The sequence below is a fragment of the Diorhabda carinulata genome, chromosome 7 (assembly GCF_026250575.1).
Source record: "Diorhabda carinulata isolate Delta chromosome 7, icDioCari1.1, whole genome shotgun sequence".
NCBI classification, from domain to species: domain Eukaryota; kingdom Metazoa; phylum Arthropoda; class Insecta; order Coleoptera; family Chrysomelidae; genus Diorhabda; species Diorhabda carinulata.
This window is the reverse complement of record NC_079466.1, coordinates 23883033-23901824: the sequence shown is the minus strand read 5'-3', so window position 1 is coordinate 23901824 and position 18792 is coordinate 23883033. Positions and strand designations below refer to the sequence as shown.

At 29.4% G+C, this 18792-nt stretch overlaps 2 protein-coding genes across 3 annotated transcripts in view; both read right to left on the bottom strand.

The window, feature by feature from the left end:
- Window positions 1-747: 747 nt before the first annotated feature.
- LOC130896162 (uncharacterized) lies at window positions 748-6513 on the bottom strand. Of its 2 annotated transcripts, XM_057804063.1 has the most exons (5): window positions 6222-6513; window positions 4643-4868; window positions 2679-2896; window positions 2082-2405; window positions 748-1392 (listed from the first exon to the last, which is right to left on the bottom strand). In XM_057804063.1, the coding sequence occupies exons 2-5, from the start codon at window positions 4714-4716 to the stop codon at window positions 1196-1198; spliced, it is 813 nt and encodes a 270-aa protein (XP_057660046.1). In that variant the 5' UTR covers window positions 4717-4868; window positions 6222-6513; the 3' UTR covers window positions 748-1195. The 2 variants fall into 2 exon arrangements, with proteins under 2 accessions (XP_057660046.1, XP_057660047.1); XM_057804064.1 differs by lacking the exons at window positions 4643-4868; window positions 6222-6513 and adding an exon at window positions 4300-4525.
- A 1148-nt stretch (window positions 6514-7661) lies between these two features.
- Window positions 7662-18792, bottom strand: part of LOC130896403 (protein jagged-1b) — a 203357-nt gene continuing 192226 nt past the window's right edge. The window contains exons 14-18 of the mRNA XM_057804457.1: window positions 17260-17469; window positions 16848-17207; window positions 13810-14336; window positions 13411-13748; window positions 7662-12065 (exon numbers count right to left, since the gene is read on the bottom strand). Of these exons, the coding sequence (XP_057660440.1) occupies window positions 11627-12065; window positions 13411-13748; window positions 13810-14336; window positions 16848-17207; window positions 17260-17469 (1874 nt within the window). The 3' untranslated portion in view covers window positions 7662-11626. The remainder of the gene's footprint in view (window positions 12066-13410; window positions 13749-13809; window positions 14337-16847; window positions 17208-17259; window positions 17470-18792) is intronic.

Sequence of the window (18792 nt, the reverse complement as noted above, 5' to 3'; positions counted from 1 at the left end):
ATCATGAAATTGTAACACTTTTCGACATAAGAAAACTAAATTTTTCTCGTTTTGTCAACAAATTTCCCTTAAAACAAGACTTGTGCTGCTAAAAACTGATACCAGAAGCTTTTCAGTGGTGTTACAGTGATTTTAAGTTTGTTTATGTGTGTACTACAAAGCGTTTAATTCTCAAGACCACCGGAGTGATGACTAGACATTGTACCATTGTCAATAGAGTCCAGAAATTGAGAATAAAACTATTTCGAAGAGTGTAGAGATAATTGAGTACCTTCAAGTACATTTATTATAACATTACAAGTATCTAATTTTACAGAACGCTGGGGAATAGATTATGTTGTTGTTGGTATCTCCATATAAATTAAAAAAAATTGAGCATTCAAATATAATAAAACAGTTCTGCTATTCTTCCAAACCTAACCTTATCCTGTTACAATTTTTGTTATTTTTTTGGTTTCACTGGAAAAATCGTCAATAGAAATTTGAAAATCTATAGAGCCGTTTTTTTTTTAAAAAGTAACTAGCCTCCTGAAGAAGTTAAGAGAAGAAGAGTGCTAAATAAAATTTATATGGAGTTTTATAGAGATAAACGGGGTTCAATATTGAAGTTTATACTAAATAAGAATGTAATAAATGTTTATTTAACGTTGGTTATTGTTTTTTAATGGACACACCTCGTATAATATGCGCATTTTTTCTTTAAATGCCCTATTGTGGAATATTTAGGTAGTTAAATAAAAACAAAAGTTAAACAACATAATTTTATTTTACTAATCGAAAATCTTAATAAGAACAAATTTATTTATATATACAGTGTTTTTTAGAAATATCCTGCATAATATCAAAATGAAATACTAACAAAATACCAAGAAAACAATAAAATTATACAAAATCACAGTGTATATGTCAAAATTTATGAATTCGTATAATTTTTGATCCTGTAGGGTAACAAAATATGAAAAAATATATTAAAATTCTTAATTTTGTTATCAAAAATATTTATAGAAAAATAATTTTGCGAATTTTTACCAAAGTTCTGTTCGACCAGAATTTGTCAACCCTAATCCGTAACCGTAAAAATTATTATATTCAATGAAAAATATATTTGGGAATAGAAAAAAAATTAAATAAAAACAATCATGCAAACACTAATTCTTTTTTTTCACTTAAACTACTAATACCTAAAAAATGAGAATTACATCGAAGTGGGAGACCAAAAGTTCATTTCTCTCAATTCGGAAGGTTTAGCTCGAAGTACAGGAGGAGTTTTCGATTCTTTGATACTGTAAGTAGACGACGCCCTTTCCAAATCTTCTCGAACTTCCTCTTTTATTTGATCCGCTGATTGGCAAAGTTCGCGTTTCGCTAACAAATTCGATAATATCCAACCGCCTGTTGGAAAAAATAAAAAATTTCTTTAATTCGACCCTGCTAGATTTATACATTAAAAAGCGAATTAGATTATCTAGAAAATTCGATGAATCGGAAATATCTAGAAGATGGACGTCCATCCAATTTACATGTCAAGACAAATATATTTAAAGTAGTATCACGATAACACATTGAGCCAATCCGACCGTGCTTTATTTTAATATTAACACGTCGACTGCCGTTTTTAGACGATTTAAAATGTACATAAGCTGGTGAGGCACTTGCACGCGACAAATTATGACACACATGGCAGTCAACGTGTTGAGAAATGTATCTATGTAGTAATATATCAGAAATTTCGAGATACGATATCCTTTCAAGTCATCTGGAAGTATCTAGAGCATTGGAAACGTGTTTGAAACGTCGATTCAATTTAATTGGACGAAAATGTGAATATAAATAGTAAATTAAGTGTGAAATTGAATGTAATGAAAAAAAAAACGACAATACAAAAAATATTTTATAGAAATTTTCCAGGTTTTGGGCTCTAAAAAAATCTCGAAATTTCTGGGTAATTGACTCACTTCAAAATATTCTAGATATTTCCAGATACTCGACTTGGAACAACCTGGAAACATCTAGAACGTTCGAATCATCCCTGAAAAGTCAGATTAATGTAAAAAAAGAAAAAACGAAAAATCTCGACTCACCCTTCGGTTTATCGACGTCCGTAAACGCCCCCGTAAAATATTTATTCATTTTTCTGTTAGCCTTGGGACTAGTATTAGGCGACGCCAAAGGGGACGCCGGTAACGATTTGCTATTTCTCCTCTGCCTTCCGTTATATTTAACCGCTTCCTGTTCGCAAGGTCTCAGTCCTAAACCTTGAATGGAAATCATCTCGGAAGCTACTTTAATAATGGAACTGCCGCATTTGGCGGCAGCTTCTTCATCCGAACCTTCGTCGACAATTATCAAAGGTTTGATTTTCATTTCAGAGTTATTTTGCCTAGTAACAGCCGTTAACTCTGAAACTGAATACAATTTATGTAAAATCCCCTCTAAACTATTCTCAAATATGTTGGATTGGTATTTACATTTCGATTATCCCCTGTAACATCTAAATTTAGTAGAATTATTATACTAATCGAACCTACCACTAAAAGGGCAGAGATAATTCATATGAGACTCTCAAGCAATCTTAAACATGACAGAAGACAAGAAAGCATTCGGTAAATAATACAACAACAATAAAATTCTACATAAATAGTGTAAATGCATATAGCGTAGCGTAAATTGATTGTTACCTTGATTATCAGGAAGAAAATTTTGGCAAGAAACGGATTGTTGCGAAAAATCAGCTTTCTTTTTAGTTACAGTCGCTACAGTTATATTTTCCGGCAAATTGGTAGCTATGATTGTGGTTTCGGGTATCTTTGGTTCTTCTACTTTAGGTTTTCTGTAATACAGCATAAAATTATCATCTAGTTCTGTAGGTGAAAACGCACTTGGATCCAATTCGAATCTACGAAAAAAAATTAGTACAAGGATCTTACAATTAAAAAAAAATGATCAATAAGTTTTATAAAACAAAGTCCTTCTCGGGGTTGGGCCGAGCCCACCTAAGGTTTTTACCAATGGAATGATAGTCCTCATCTATCCTCAAGAAATATGTTTTTATAAGGGTCAGTCACCCCTTAATTAGCACAAAAAGAAAAATACAATTCTGTATTCAATTTTTTTGTCAGCGATTGCAGGAGTATCGACTGAGTCGATTTTTTTGATCACGAGTGTTATATATCTGGTAATCCAACAAAAATTTTCACCCCCAAATATCATAAATTTTATACAAATTGAAAAAAAGTCGAAACAAGTAAATTTTAATCTACGGAGGGTTGATTTTAGTTCTTATTTTCCTGTAACAACCCCTTGAGAAATGCCAGGGTGTGTTAAGTCAATGCAGCCCTATTATTTTTCTTTTGGACAACCATTTAATCAGGTTTGTGATTATTGATGGTACAATGATGTTTTTATGTACGTTATAATAAATTTAATTTGATCCGGACCTTCCCTGTCTTCTTCTACCCCCTAGATCTCACTGTAGCATTTACACGAATTGCTTCCTCATCCACCATATAGTCCAGATCTGACCCCCAGTGACTATCTCAAAAAAATACGCGCCGGTAACAAATTCAGCTCAAACGAAGAAGCAATAACGATGTAGTTGGTAAGGTTGTCTAGGCATTAATGAATAAAATCGATTTTTGACATAAAAAAATGTTTTCCTTAGTTAGACACGCGACTTAAATAGTAATGTTAGTTCTAAAAGTAAAATCCTCAAGGTTATACCAATTTATCATATTAAAATATTGATTAAAATCAATAGAGTGTAATTAGGCATAGAAATTTCGAACGTACATTGTATAATTAATATGTGATATAATAGTTACGTTTCTTTTGCATTAAATCTCGTATAATTCGGAATCGTTTAAATATAGCTCAAGAAATTCTACGTCTCATTTAATTTTACTCAAAAAAAGTGAAGCTATAAATAATAAAATCGTTAGTGACGATCTAAGGCATCAATAATGGTGTCCATACTCGAATCAGCTGATCGGCAATGTACCATAACCTCCTAATAATTCAACGAGCTAATAGAAATATTATTAATTTTAAAATAATGATCCTTCCTATCGTAAATGGTGTCCAATTTCTATTTATTTAGATAAAAGTATAATCTAATAACAATAAAAATTGCATCGAAATAATTTAATTACGTCACCGAACATTATAAATATAAACAAAATGTGTTAATCTTCCGATAAGGAACCAAAATAAAATCTATATTTAAATCATTTTACAAACAAAAGCGCATTTTTTTAAGACTATAAATAATAAGCAATTAGAAGATTAACAAAAATAATGTACCTATCTTTCAGTTGCGAACCCATATTTCATTCCTATTGGATATATAAAACACTGAATTAGACAAAAAAAACCAACCACTACCTCGTGGATACGTTATTTGGTAGCCAAAACATTTTTGGCTTCACTTACGACAAAATTTTACTGGATGTTTATATTCTTTATTGTGGCGTTTATATCAGACTCACATGATACTACTCGTCATAATCGGCGTTGCCAGATTTACAAAATTAATGTGATATTGGTTATAGTTATTAGGACGTATAATACGAAACAATAATAAAAAATAAAACGGATTTCATTAAAATTGTGGGTAATAACGATCTGTTTTTAAATAATAACTCACCTAGTACTCTTATTTTTCATCCACTGAGGAAAAGAAATGGCAGAACTTATCGAACGATCTTCCTTAGTGGACATCTTGTTTATTCGGAATAATAGATACAAAGGGGAAAAAAATACTGATATTTTTTGAAATATTAAGCAGGATATGAAATAGTAAAGACACTTGCTTGAAATACGAGCAAGTTTTGAATAGATATTTATGAAAACGTTTCACAAAACGTCCAAATCTGCAAAAAAAAAATAATTAATCAAACATAAAATTTAATTAAACGAAAAAAGAAGTTTGAAATACTTTTAAAGAATTAAACAAAGGAAATTAATTTCTTGATCTTTTATGGTTCTAAATGTTTTTGATTTTAGCTCTTTTCTGATTTAAAATTAGTTTCTTTTATAATTTTTTAAATACAGATGAAAATTTGGGTATTTATATCAATCAATAGATCACTGACTTTATGAATATCAAAATAAGAATAAAATAGAAATTTACTTTAACTAGGCCCCCTTGGTCTACCTATTTCTAATCCCTTGTATCTAACTTTGATTTAACAGGGTTGTATTTCAAATTTTTTAATAATAATATTAATTTTTTGTTATAGAACATGGAAGATACGATAAGAACATATTTTAAAGGTTTAAGAAAATATAAAACCAATTTTTCAATCTTAATGGAAGCAAAAATAGATTTGCTTATCTATTATTTACTAATGTACAGATTCTGTCATGATAGAAAATGAACTGTCATAAATATCGACTTAATACCTCATATTATTGCAAAACAACAAAGTTTCTTTAGCTTCGTAATGGTAATAATAATTAACAATTTACTGCTCAAATAATTACATACAAATAAAATTGAAAATAACATGTTATGAATAACCTTCAAACAAACATATGATAGAGGTAATATAAAAAATATTTAATTAAAATTTTCATAGAGTTCAAAGGAAAGAGATAAGAGAACTATAATTTAAAATCCAACTAATTCTACTAAGTGTGTTATGCACTCCCAAACAAATATACAAGATATGAAATTTCAATTTATAATTCAAATTTACGTAATTTAAGTGTTTACATACAATTGTCTTGGATACATCAGGTTAAACATATAATTAGGTTAAAATTTTTGTTAGTTAGTTATTCTTACCTTTACGTACTTTTTTAATTATATTCTTAAATTTGAAATAATTTATAAAACCTCCATCAAGTTTACTATGTTTCATAATCAGTTTTGCCATATTTACATATTGACTAAAGACATAAAAAACCAGTTAAAATAAATGAATATAATTACAGTGTTTCCCGATAGCAACAACTTTTTTCATAAATCAGCTTCAAGAGTTTTTTATCATTATGATTATGTCAAATCATAGATTAATTCAAACGATGATCAGAAATTATAATAAAAATGTATTCTATTCTTTCTTAAGCTACTTAAAATAATATTTTCTATGGAAATTATTCCATTCGATAAAAAAAACGAAATTGATAAAGTTATTGCACAATTAAAGAATTCCAATGTTACTATCATATATATTTATTTGGAATATAAGAATAACAGAATGGAATTATATAAATCTTACCTTACAAACTATATTTACAGTTGTCGGGAATGAATTTTTGCAAACCATAATTACTTGATTTTAAAAACTTGACATGAAATTGAATCACTACGAGATCGAAATACTAGTTTTGAAATATTGACGTAATAACATTCACTTTAAAAAAATTATAATTTCGAAACAATTAAATATGATGTGAAACTATACCAACCAAATCTCGAGTTGTTTATACCAATAAAAATGAAGGCTGAATAGGATATAGGAGGATATCTAAAGACAGAAACAAGTTCCGTACTGAATTTATACGTTTGACAGATCTCACGCCATAGATAAACTAAAAAGGTAATTTTACTGGAATATTTTTTAGGAAAGAAATATTATTGAAATTATTGATAACTATAATAGTGAAAGTTTATATCACAATAATATTGGTAATTAATAGAGTTACTATAGTTAACAATATAGTGTCATCATTTTTAATTTATCTATGTTAAAAACTGATCGAAGTAACAACGAGATTTGGATCACAGTTTCCGAAACAAGCGTCCAAGTTTTCAGTGAAAATTGCACATTTAGAATATGATCTAGACCTTTCAATTACTACTTTTTTGTAAAAAGTATAAGAACTGCAAACCTCAGTAATTTATAAATCACGCTGCTTAAGTCAATTAATAGTAGATAACCATAGACAAATAAAACAACCAATCGGTTGATCGCATTTGGCCACTTATCTGCCAATATAGAAAGGATCATATGATTAGTAGCCGATTAAGTAAGTTAGTTTCCGAAGAACTATGAACGTGATCCTGATTAGTTTCCGAATGACAGTGGTCGCGATTCGGATTACTTTGTAGTGAATCAGATCACGATCGGGATAACCCGATCGTAGTTTTCGATGACATTTCATATGCATTCCCGCTATTTTTCTTCAGTTTTAAAGTGTTAGTAAATTTAGAGAAGTTAAATACAGAATGTTTAAAATGTGAACCAATATTGTGTTAAAAAGTTGTTGAAAATAATTCTATTTAAATATCATTTGGTTTATATACAATGTGAGACGAGACAAACTGTTAATGATTGTTTATGTTATTTAAAAGGTCTTATTTTTAACATTGACACCATCTGCTTCAAGATTCGAGTTTTTTGAAATTTTTGTTGAATATTCCACATAAAACAGTTATTTGAATAATATAATTATGGTACATTTAGTGTTATAGTGTACAGTGTTGTATGTATTGGATTTAGTGTTACTGCGTAAATTTTGATAATACGTGAGTTTATTAAATTAATTGTTAGTGTTGAAGTCACTTTTAGGTATTTTTGTACAGGATTAAGGGAAAGGTTTGCATTTAGGAATTTAATTTTTTTATAGATATTTGTTGTTTGATGGATATATAAATATATTACGAAATTGTATATAGAAATTATGATTAAAAGAGGGAAATTTTAGAAAAACGATTATTTGAGGAAACAATTTTATTTTTCTCATAAATGATAAAAGCTCAATTTATTTATTTATTTATTTTTTATTACAAAAGCTCTTCCATTTTTATTAAAATATAATGCAAATCATTTTACAAAATATACAAATCTGTAACTTCAATTTTAATACTTTCAAAGTATAAATGACGAAAACTTCATTTACAACTTTTTCCTATAGGCACTAAATAAAGGCACTAATAAAAAAATACTGTTTCTTGTTCCACTTAAAGATTGAAAAATGAAGTTTTCTATAAGATTGTTTTCAAAAGTTTAAAATTCAATATAACAATTTTCTATAGAGTATTTAATAATTTTCTATCAAAAAACTCGATGAATTATGTATATTAGCTGCCATTTTATTAAAAAAAATATTTGTATTTCTAAACAAAATAAATCAAAACTAAATGTGTTATCCCATTTGGGTAAGCAAAGTTTAATAAAAAAACTGTTATGGTGAAACAAAATTAATAGTTTGATTTATTACGCATAATCTCAAAAATTTCACATTTAGTTTTTAATAATTTTTTATGTGTTCGTTTTTTGGTACACCGATAAATGGTTCGAAAAAAATACTCCAGGTTATGTCAAAGTTTCAAAAACAATCTTTTAACATAAGTTACGAGACTATTTACAGTATTTACAAAATACAAATAATAATATATTTCTCGAAAATTTTACATAAAAGTGATTTATTTCTAAGGCCCATTCAATTATCATTAAAAAACTGTAAGAAAAAATTATAATAAATTATAAAGGAAACGACAAAAAATTAAAGATACATCTTATGTAATACACACTTCATAAAATCAGGAACAATAATACAATAAATACAAAAAAAATAAAACAAAAATATTAATATATTTACAATTATTTATTCTGATATACAGAACTTTTATTTTAAATAAAAATAATTTGAAAACTTCTAACAAGCCATACAAGATGAGATAAAAGTATATTTTTTTTTGGTAAAATATCTTCAATTTTCATTCCAATCCATGTAAAATCTTTATTCATACACAAATTACGACAATTCGTTCAACTAATTGAATTAAAAATGAAAGGAACGAGCAATAAACAAAAGTTTGACGTCATTGCATATGGCGGACGGCAATATCCGGTTTACCATAGGCGTGTATAAAAATTATTTTTTGTGAATTTTTCTAGTTTTTTATTTTTTATATTCTTTTATAAGTTTTTGTTGCTAACTCTTCATTTTAGGTCTCTTTTGATACTAAATTAGATTTTAAAACACGTAAAGCATTGCCATTAGGAACAAAGAAAATTTATTTGTAATGAATTACATAAAAGGAACTCTTTCTAATAAAAGATTATTATGGTTTTCAAATGGAATTATTTCCTATAGTATCAGATTTTGTTGTTAAATTATTAATTATTCTTATTATTATTAATTATTTTTTAACATTTAAGTCTAATTGATCCTAAACCATCACGCGCTCTCTAACAAAATGGCTATTTCCGTCGCAGTTGCTGTCAATGTGTATAAATGGCTGCTATCCTTCCTTCGCTTTTAATTCCATGGTGTAACCAATATTAAAACGATTATTAAAATATTCCATTAGCACAAATAAATTTTTTTGTTTATGCGAAATAGTATAGAAATTTTTATTATACACAATTTTGATAAAATTTTATGAAATACGACGACAGTTATTGTTCTAGACATATTTTCAAGAGATAAAAGATAACGTATTCTCACTTAAGCATACATGGTTGCCAGATTTAAATTAAAAAGTTATTAATACGTGAAATTTTACTAAATAGGTAATTAAAAAAATAAATTAGGGAATTTGACACGTTATTTATTTTCGAATAAATGTATGGATATAGATTTGACAGGATCGAAGTTGATTATTGCACAAATAAAATAAAAAATATTATTCGGAAGAAAATAATAAAAAAGAGAAAAAAAAAAAAAGAAGATAGAAAAACCAAATATTCTATAGCTACTTTTGTCTCATACCGTATTGATAAAAACAAAATCAAAAATATTAAATAATATCACACTATTAAAAACTTAATTATTTGTGTCACCAGGTTTTAATCATCACGAGATCAATTTCTCCACATATCACTTCATTTAGAGTTCTTTATAGATTATTTACCATTAAAGTTTATTATAAAATCACTAATTATCCAACTCATCAAGTATATATATATTAATATTTACAATTATATAAACTCCATGAAAAAAATATTGCATTACCTATAAAATTACAGAAACCTCGATAGCATTCGACTTGATCCTTCATCTCCAAGTATTCAATTTGCGTTTAATTACAATTATAGCGTACAAATCTGAATATACAACGTTTCCGTTAATACTAATTAGAATTTAACCATAAATAAAGTGGTAAGAATAATTTCCCTTATCGAAGATGAACAGAGTCAGAGGTACAAAGTAAATCGACATTTACTGTGCTATCGAGACTAAAAACGTACTTGTTTCTTCACAAAACGTGATAAATATCCTGAGATAGTTCAGAATTAGACCTAGAGGAGCTCCTACTGCCCCAAAACTCACCAGACTGAAATATACAGTAAGTTTAAAATATTAACATTCATAGTAGTTACTTATAAGAAGACTGGGCAATATAATTGGCTATCTAAGACTCGAAATGTATTAGTTTCTTCATTAAACGTGATTAATATCCTGAGATAATTTAGAGTTAGACCTTAGAGGGGCTCATACTGCCCCAGGGTTCACTAAGGTACACCACACAGTAAGTTTAACATGTCAACATTCACAGTAGTTACTTATAAGAAGACTGGGCAATATAATTGGCTATCTGAGACTCGAAATGTACTTGTTTTTTGATAAAACGTGATAAATATCCTGAGAAAATTTGGAGTTAGATCTAGAGAAGCTTCTACTGCCCCAAGACACACCAAAATGCAATATACAGTAAGTTTAACTTGTCAAACTTCATAGTAGTTACATATAAAGAAGCTGGGCAACATAATAGGCCATCTGAGGTTCGAAATGTACTTGTTTCTTGACAAAACGTGATAAATATCCTGAGAAAATTTGGAGTTAGACCTAGAGAAGCTTCTACTGCCCCAAGATACACCAAAATGCAATATAAAGTAAGTTTAACTTGTCAAAATTCACAGTAATTACATATAAATAAGCTGGGCAACAGAATAGGCTATCTGAGGTTTGAAATGTACTTGTTTTTTGACAAAACATGATAAATATACTGAGAAAATTTGGAATTAGACGTAGAGAAGCTTCTACTGCCCTAAGACTTACCAAAATACAATATACAGTAAGTTTAACTTGTCAAAATTCACAGTAGTTACATATAAAGAAGCTGGACAACATAATAGGCCATCTGAGGTTCGATATGTTCTTGTTTTTTGATAAAACGTGATAAATATCCTGAGAAAATTTGGAGTTAGATCTAGAGAAGCTTCTACTGCCCCAAGTCTCAACAAAATGATGTCAAAAGTTCATATTTATTAGCCCCTAGATTTGAATTTATGTAATAGTTAATGATATTCATAATATCCAGACAGGGACACAACATAAACTCATATAACCTAAAAAATATTTTTGTTTTGGTTTTGTAATTAAGAGTGATAAGTGAATATTAGAAAATAACGAAAATTATAATGTAATTTCAAGATTCAATCCTACGAAATGTGACATTTGTCGTATAAAAAAAAATTGTAAAAAAATTTTCTACTACTTCATTTGTTCGTTAAGTACTGAGAATGTATATGAAATAAATAACAGCGTTTTTAATGATTACTTGCATTAGTTGAAAATCCTTTGTTTTTTGTTCCGCACTGTATATATCGACAACAAAACTTATAGGAATTAATTAACCTACAAATAAGTTAAGACATCCACACATATCTTAATAAATTGCAGTTCAGGACCTTTTAACATAAAAATATTAAAATGAAAAAAACACTTGCCCTCAAACAAGTACCGTCAAAACGTCCGCACTAGTACTCTGTTGCTGTTGCGAAGTCCTCTGTTTATTCACATTGATAATACTTTTACTAAAATCCTTGTGCGCCGAAGAATCGTCGAACGCGGCCGTATTTTTCCGAACGTCCGGATTTTGCGCTTTGTACAGCATAATCTGGCTGCTACGATGGGCGCTATTGAGTCCTTCGTTACCTTTAACGGTGTCGTGGAGTTTAAGTGCGCCGTCGGAAGCGCTGGTGCTCGGTAATACCAACATAGTTTTCCTCGAGCCCGGACAATCGATTTCCGATATCATTTCGAGCATTTCGCTCGAACTGTCATGAGGGAGGATACTGGACATCGGCCGTACTACACTCACTCTCGGCATATCCATAGAATTGATGCTGGCTAAGCTACCGACGTCGTCTTTTAAAGGATTTGCGTATCTGTAAAAAGAGAAAATATGATCTACACGGTTCTGTACGAAAAATACATTTCCCGGATTAAATGTTAAGTTTTTTATTAGAAATATCTGTGAAAATAATCGATTGTTTGTATGACAGATGTCAATTCAAGAATCGATTAATAAAGTTCAAACTATTATCTTAATAGAAAGAAGCAATAATTTTGCAAAAAAAACATTTTTAGGTAAATATTGTAAAATAGAATACACTGAGAGAAGTTTCTATGCAAAAAAATGTTAATATATGTTGACTAGGTGTAAGAAAATAAGTTTTGATGTTACGATATGAGCATCGAACGAAACGATAAAAAGATCGATTTCTCCGATTACACTGGGAAAAATTTTCTATTGTACACTTTAATAAATTTTTGTAAAAAAGTGTAATTTGGATTTAAAAACTATGAAATTCATGATTTTCAATATAAAATTATGACAATTGATCGAAACTTGAAAATAATCGATTGTTCGTATGACAACTGTCAATAGTAATCGATTAAGAAAGTTCAAACAGTTATCAGAGATATATTTATTGAAAAGAAGCAAAAATATTGTAAAGAAAATATTTATTTCAATTAAATATAGTAGAATAGCATACACCGAGAAAAGTTTTTCTGTAAAAAAACAATGGAAAACTTGAGTACATCATACAACTTATCAAACAAAAAAAGAAGAATCGAAATTATAAGACGAACCAACTAAGGAGGTGAATGACAGATATTTGAAGGTTAGAAAATAATGTTACACCCAAAAGATAGTAATAAAAGAGAAGAATATTGAGATCCCTATACAAATATGAAAATTAACATACGAGGGTTATTTAAAAAGTAAGTAGCGTACCCTGCTGATTTTAACTGACATTTCGTGGAAGTTAACAATGAAAGTATAATTAGTGATGAAAAAAAATGTGAGTAAATGACGTTAAATTCTCAATTAAACAAGAAAAAATGTAAATAATGAAGAACTACTTTAATTAGATAGTGTCATTACTGAAGAAATTCGCTTACAGCACCGATCTGTTTCCGAAAATTTTCCTGGTGGAATAAATATAAATAATCATGTCGAAAATTGAAAAAATATTCATATTTTCATTATAAAACTCTTCTTCTTCAATAAACGATTTTCCTATAATCAATAATATTGTTAAGAGGTTAGATACGTTGTACAATTTCGAGGTTATTCTTCTTCTTTTTGGTCTTCACCTATACGTTAAACAGTTATTGAATATTCCGGACTGTTGTATAAAAGCTACGAGAATATTTTAAAGTCTGGTGGTGTCAGATATAAAAACAGGTAAGTTAAGTTCGGTATTTCAAAATGATTAACTTTACCTTCTTAAATTTTCTTCGTTCTGAAGATTATTGGATTTTTCGTCTTCGTGATTCCTGTGACAAGCGTCCGTGGATGGTGAAAGATTCACACCGCTGAGTCCCAAATTTCTTCTGCGCTGTCTGAGGTACAAAGTAACCGCCACTCCAGCGGTGACCAAGAGGATGATTATGAAACAAACCAAAGCTATAAGGTAAGTATTGGTCTGTTGTTCGCCGGATACGAGAGCGGTTTCGACTTTCACTTCTACGATCGAAGCTAGACCAAGTAGACTGGTTTGTTTCCGAGATATAGCTTCGCCTACCACTCGTATACCGTCCAATACCCATCGATCACCGGACTGAAACACAAGAAACAAATTTTCAAATCTAGTTTCGGGTTTTTAACTTTAGAGTACTTACCAAAGTGACTTCCACCGTATCGTTATAACCGATTTTCAAATCGCACAGCAACACCAAAGTATCTTGGAGTCCTTCTATGGCTTGTTGGTTCGCTAGCAGTCTCCTCAAATCGCCGCATAGTCCTTCGACCGTAGTCCCTTGAGGTAATTTACCCTTATCTAGTAAAAGGGTTAGTCTAGCGCACGTATTGCTCAGTACCGCTTGGTTCGGCCAACAAGTGCTGGGGGTCGGTAATGAAGGCGGTTTGACGCTTCTTCCGCTTTCCAATTCTCTACATTCCCCGTACGGTGAACATGGTGGTGATAGACAAGATTCCGAAGCGGACGGAACGCACACTTGACTCAAGTTGCAAACGTTTTGATTGGAGTTGCGACAATTTCCGAGTCCGCACCATACTCTGGTGCATTTTACGATGCCGTTGGTGCACATGCACGTGTTGCATTCGTGTTGCCACGTTACGTTGTTTTCCAAAGTGTGACTGTTCCACGGGCAGCTACCTGTAGCTGGGAGATGAGCTGGATCTTTGACTGAAAAGATGAATGGTGATTTTTTATTGTAATTGTTCGAGCAATAATGTTTTAAAATAATTGATAGAAAATATATCGCACCGGAAGAAGATAAAAGTGTTTTATAGTATGTTTCTAAGTGTTTTATGGCTTATGAAACATGTTTTAAAGGTGAAGCAAGTTGAGCAAATGGATATAAAGAATCAGAGAATAAAAGAAAAGCGATTTTTCGTATAAAAATGCGAGTAAATTTATGTTTTGAAGTGTTTTACGAACTATAAAACACGTGTTTTATGGATAAAACAGTTAAACTTATAGATAGGAATAATTCGAAAAAAATAGATACATTTCCTTTGTATATATCCATAAATTAATTAATAATTTCATATCGAGTGTTTTATGGCGAGATTTAAAGTGTTTTATGGCTTATGAAACATGTTTTAAAGGTGAAACAGTTGAGCGAATGGATATAAAGAATCAAAGAATAGAAGGAAAATGATTTTTCGTATGACAATGCGAATAAATTTATGTTTTCAAGTGTTTTACGAACTATAAAACACGTGTTTTATGGGTAAAACAATTAAACTTATAGATAAGAATAATTCGAAAAAAAATAGTTACATTTCGTTTGTATATATCCGTATATTAATTAATAACTTCATATCGAGTGTTTTATGGCGAGATTTCAAGTTTTTTATGGCGAGATTTAAAGTGTTTTATGGCTTATGAAACATGTTTTAAAGGTGAAACAGTTGAGCGAATGGATATAAACAATCAGAGAATAGAAGGAAAATGATTTTTCGTATTAAAATGCGAGTAAATTTATGTTTTCAAGTGTTTTACGAACTATAAAACACGTGTTTTATGGGTAAAACAATTAAACTTATAGATAGGAATAATTCGAAAAAAATAGTTACATTTCCTTTGTATATATCCGTAAATTAATTAATACCTTCATATCGAGTGTTTTATGGCGAGATTTCAAGTTTTTTATGGCGAGATTTAAAGTGTTTTATGGCTTATGAAACATGTTTTAAAGGTGAAACAGTTGAGCGAATGGATATAAACAATCAGAGAATAGAAGGAAAATGATTTTTCGTATTAAAATGCGAGTAAATTTATGTTTTCAAGTGTTTTACGAACTATAAAACACGTGTTTTATGGGTAAAACAATTAAACTTATAGATAGGAATAATTCGAAAAAAATAGTTACATTTCCTTTGTATATATCCGTAAATTAATTAATACCTTCATATCGAGTGTTTTATGGCGAGATTTAAAGTGTTTTATGGCTTATGAAACATGTTTTAAAGGTGAAACAGTTGAGGAAATGGATATAAAGAATCGGACAATAGAAGAAAAGCGTTTTTTCGTATTAAAATGCGAGTAAATTTATGTTTTGAAGTGTTTTACGAACTATAAAACACGTGTTTTATGGATAAAACAGTTAAACTTATAGATAGGAATAATTCGAAAAAAATAGATACATTTCCTTTGTATATATCCATAAATTAATTAATAACTTCATATCGAGTGTTTTATGGCGAGATTTAAAGTGTTTTATGGCTTATGAAACATGTTTTAAAGGTGAAACAGTTGAGCAAATGGATATAAAGAATCAGACAATAAAAGAAAAGAGTTTTTTCATATAACGATGCGAGTAAATTTATGTTTTCAAGTGTTTTACGAACTATAAAACACGAGTTTTATGGGTAAAACAATTAAACTTATAGATAGGAATAATTCGAAAAAAATAGTTACATTTCCTTTGTATATATCCGTAAATTAATTAATACCTTCATATCGAGTGTTTTATGGCGAGATTTAAAGTGTTTTATGGCTTATGAAACATGTTTTAAAGGTGAAACAGTTGAGCAAATGGATATAAAGAATCAGACAATAAAAGAAAAGAGTTTTTTCATATAACGATGCGAGTAAATTTATGTTTTCAAGTGTTTTACGAACTATAAAACACGTGTTTTATGGGTAAAACAGTTAAACTTATAGATAGGAATAATTCGAAAAAAATAGTTACATTTTCTTTGTATATAACCGTAAATTAATTAATAGCTTCATATCGAGTGTTTTATGGCGAGATTTAAAGTGTTTTATAGCAAACGAATCCCATGTTTTATAGGTAAGTAAGTAACTGAACAAATAAATAAAAATATAGAAAAAGAAAGAATAACAACGTTTCTTATATAAACAAAATTGGATTTATGTTGAGTTTTTATGGAGTGTTTTATGACTGACAACACAAGTGTTTTATAGATGAGGCTATTTAACAAATAAAAAGAAAAAAAAAAACAAAAAAATGACGTTTTTTTCGTAAATGAATATTAATGAACGAATAAATTCTTAGGGGGTGTTTTATGGTGTGTTTTTTGGAATATAAAACACATGTTTTATAGGTGACGTCATTGATCAAATAAATAGAAATGAATTTACGTTGCGTTAGGTGTTTTTCATATTAGGGAGTGTTTTATGGTGTGTTTTATTTCATATTCCATATAAAACATATGTTTTACTCACCATTACATCGTTTTCCTTTTCTTCCCGTCGGACAAATACATTTAAAATCTCCAATATCGTCGATGCAGGTACCACCATAACCGCACGGATTCGAAGAACATTCGTTAACGTTGATTCTACAATCGGGTCCCGTGAATCCCGGCGCGCATTCGCACAAAAACCAATTGACACCGTCTATACATTTTCCCCCGTTGTAACACGGTTGGGGGTTGCAATCATTGACGTCTTCTTGGCAGAGATTCCCTTGGAAACCGTCTTTGCATATGCACTGGTAATAATCGCCGTTATTCACGCAAGTACCGCCGTTCAGGCAGGGGTTCGAACGGCAAGCCGTTTGTTTGGCAATGTGACACGTTGTACCTGAAATAATAAACATTAAGGGGACGCGAATTGTAATAATGGTTAATTGTACCTTCCCAATCCGGAGGACATCTGCATATGAAAGTGCTTCCTAAATCTTGACAAGTTCCGCCGTTTTTGCAAGTCGCGTGATCGCAATGGCCGTCTTTTAACGAACACGTTTTACCTTTCCAACCGTCTTTGCAATCGCATTCGAAGTCTGCGACGCCATCTATGCAGGTTCCGTTATTTCGACAAGGATTCGGGGAACAATCGTCCGTGTCTAGAAAAATTGTTGCGACATTTGAAATTGAGAATTCTTAATACAGATACAGACAATCGATTTTAAAAATTCTGTTACCAATACCAACAAACTAAAGTCAACAAAAAAATAATGGCAACCATTGTTTTGCATTTAAAGGTTAATTGAGTGTTTTATAGAGTGTTTTATTAATTTAAAACACGTTTTATATATGAAGATATTGAAGAAATAGATGGAAATAACTGTAAATTCAACAATAATAACTTTTTTTAGTACGTAAACGTTGATAAATGAATAGATAAATGATAATAGTGTTTTATAGTGGTTTTTTGGAATATAAAACACATGTTTTATGGACAGAGAAGTTGAATAGTAAGTCTAAAATCTTATAAAAAAATAATAGCGACAATTTTTTTGCATTTAAAGGTTAATAAACGGATAAGTTCAAATTGAGTGTTTTATAGAGTGTTTTATTGATTTAAAACACGTTTTATATATGAAGATATTGAAGAAATAGATGGAAATAACTGTAAATTCGACAAAAATAACTTTTTTTAGTACGTAAACGTTGATAAATGAATAGATTAATGATAATAGTGTTTTATAGTGGTTTTTTGGAATATAAAACACATGTTTTATGGACAGAGAAGTTGAATAGTAAGTCTAAAATCTTATAAAAAAATAATAGCGACAATTTTTTTGCATTTAAAGGTTAATAAACGGATAAGTTCAAATTGAGTGTTTTATAGAGTGTTTTATTGATTTAAAACACGTTTTATATATGAAGATATTGAAGAAATAGATGGAAATAACTGTAAATTCAACAATAATAACTTTTTTTAGTACGTAAACGTTGATAAATGAATAGATAAATGATAATAGTGTTTTATAGTGGTTTTTTGGAATATAAAACACATGTTTTATGGACAGAGAAGTTGAATAGTAAGTCTAAAATCTTATAAAAAAATAATAGCGACAATTTTTTTGCATTTAAAGGTTAATAAACGGATAAGTTCAAATTGAGTGTTTTATAGAGTGTTTTATTGATTTAAAACACGTTTTATATATGAAGATATTGAAGAAATAGATGGAAATAACTGTAAATTCAACAATAATAACTTTTTTTAGTACGTAAACGTTGATAAATGAATAGATAAATGATAATAGTGTTTTATAGTGGTTTTTTGGAATATAAAACACATGTTTTATGGACAGAGAAGTTGAATAGTAAGTCTAAAATCTTATAAAAAAATAATAGCGACAATTTTTTTGCATTTAAAGGTTAATAAACGGATAAGTTCAAATTGAGTGTTTTATAGAGTGTTTTATTGATTTAAAACACGT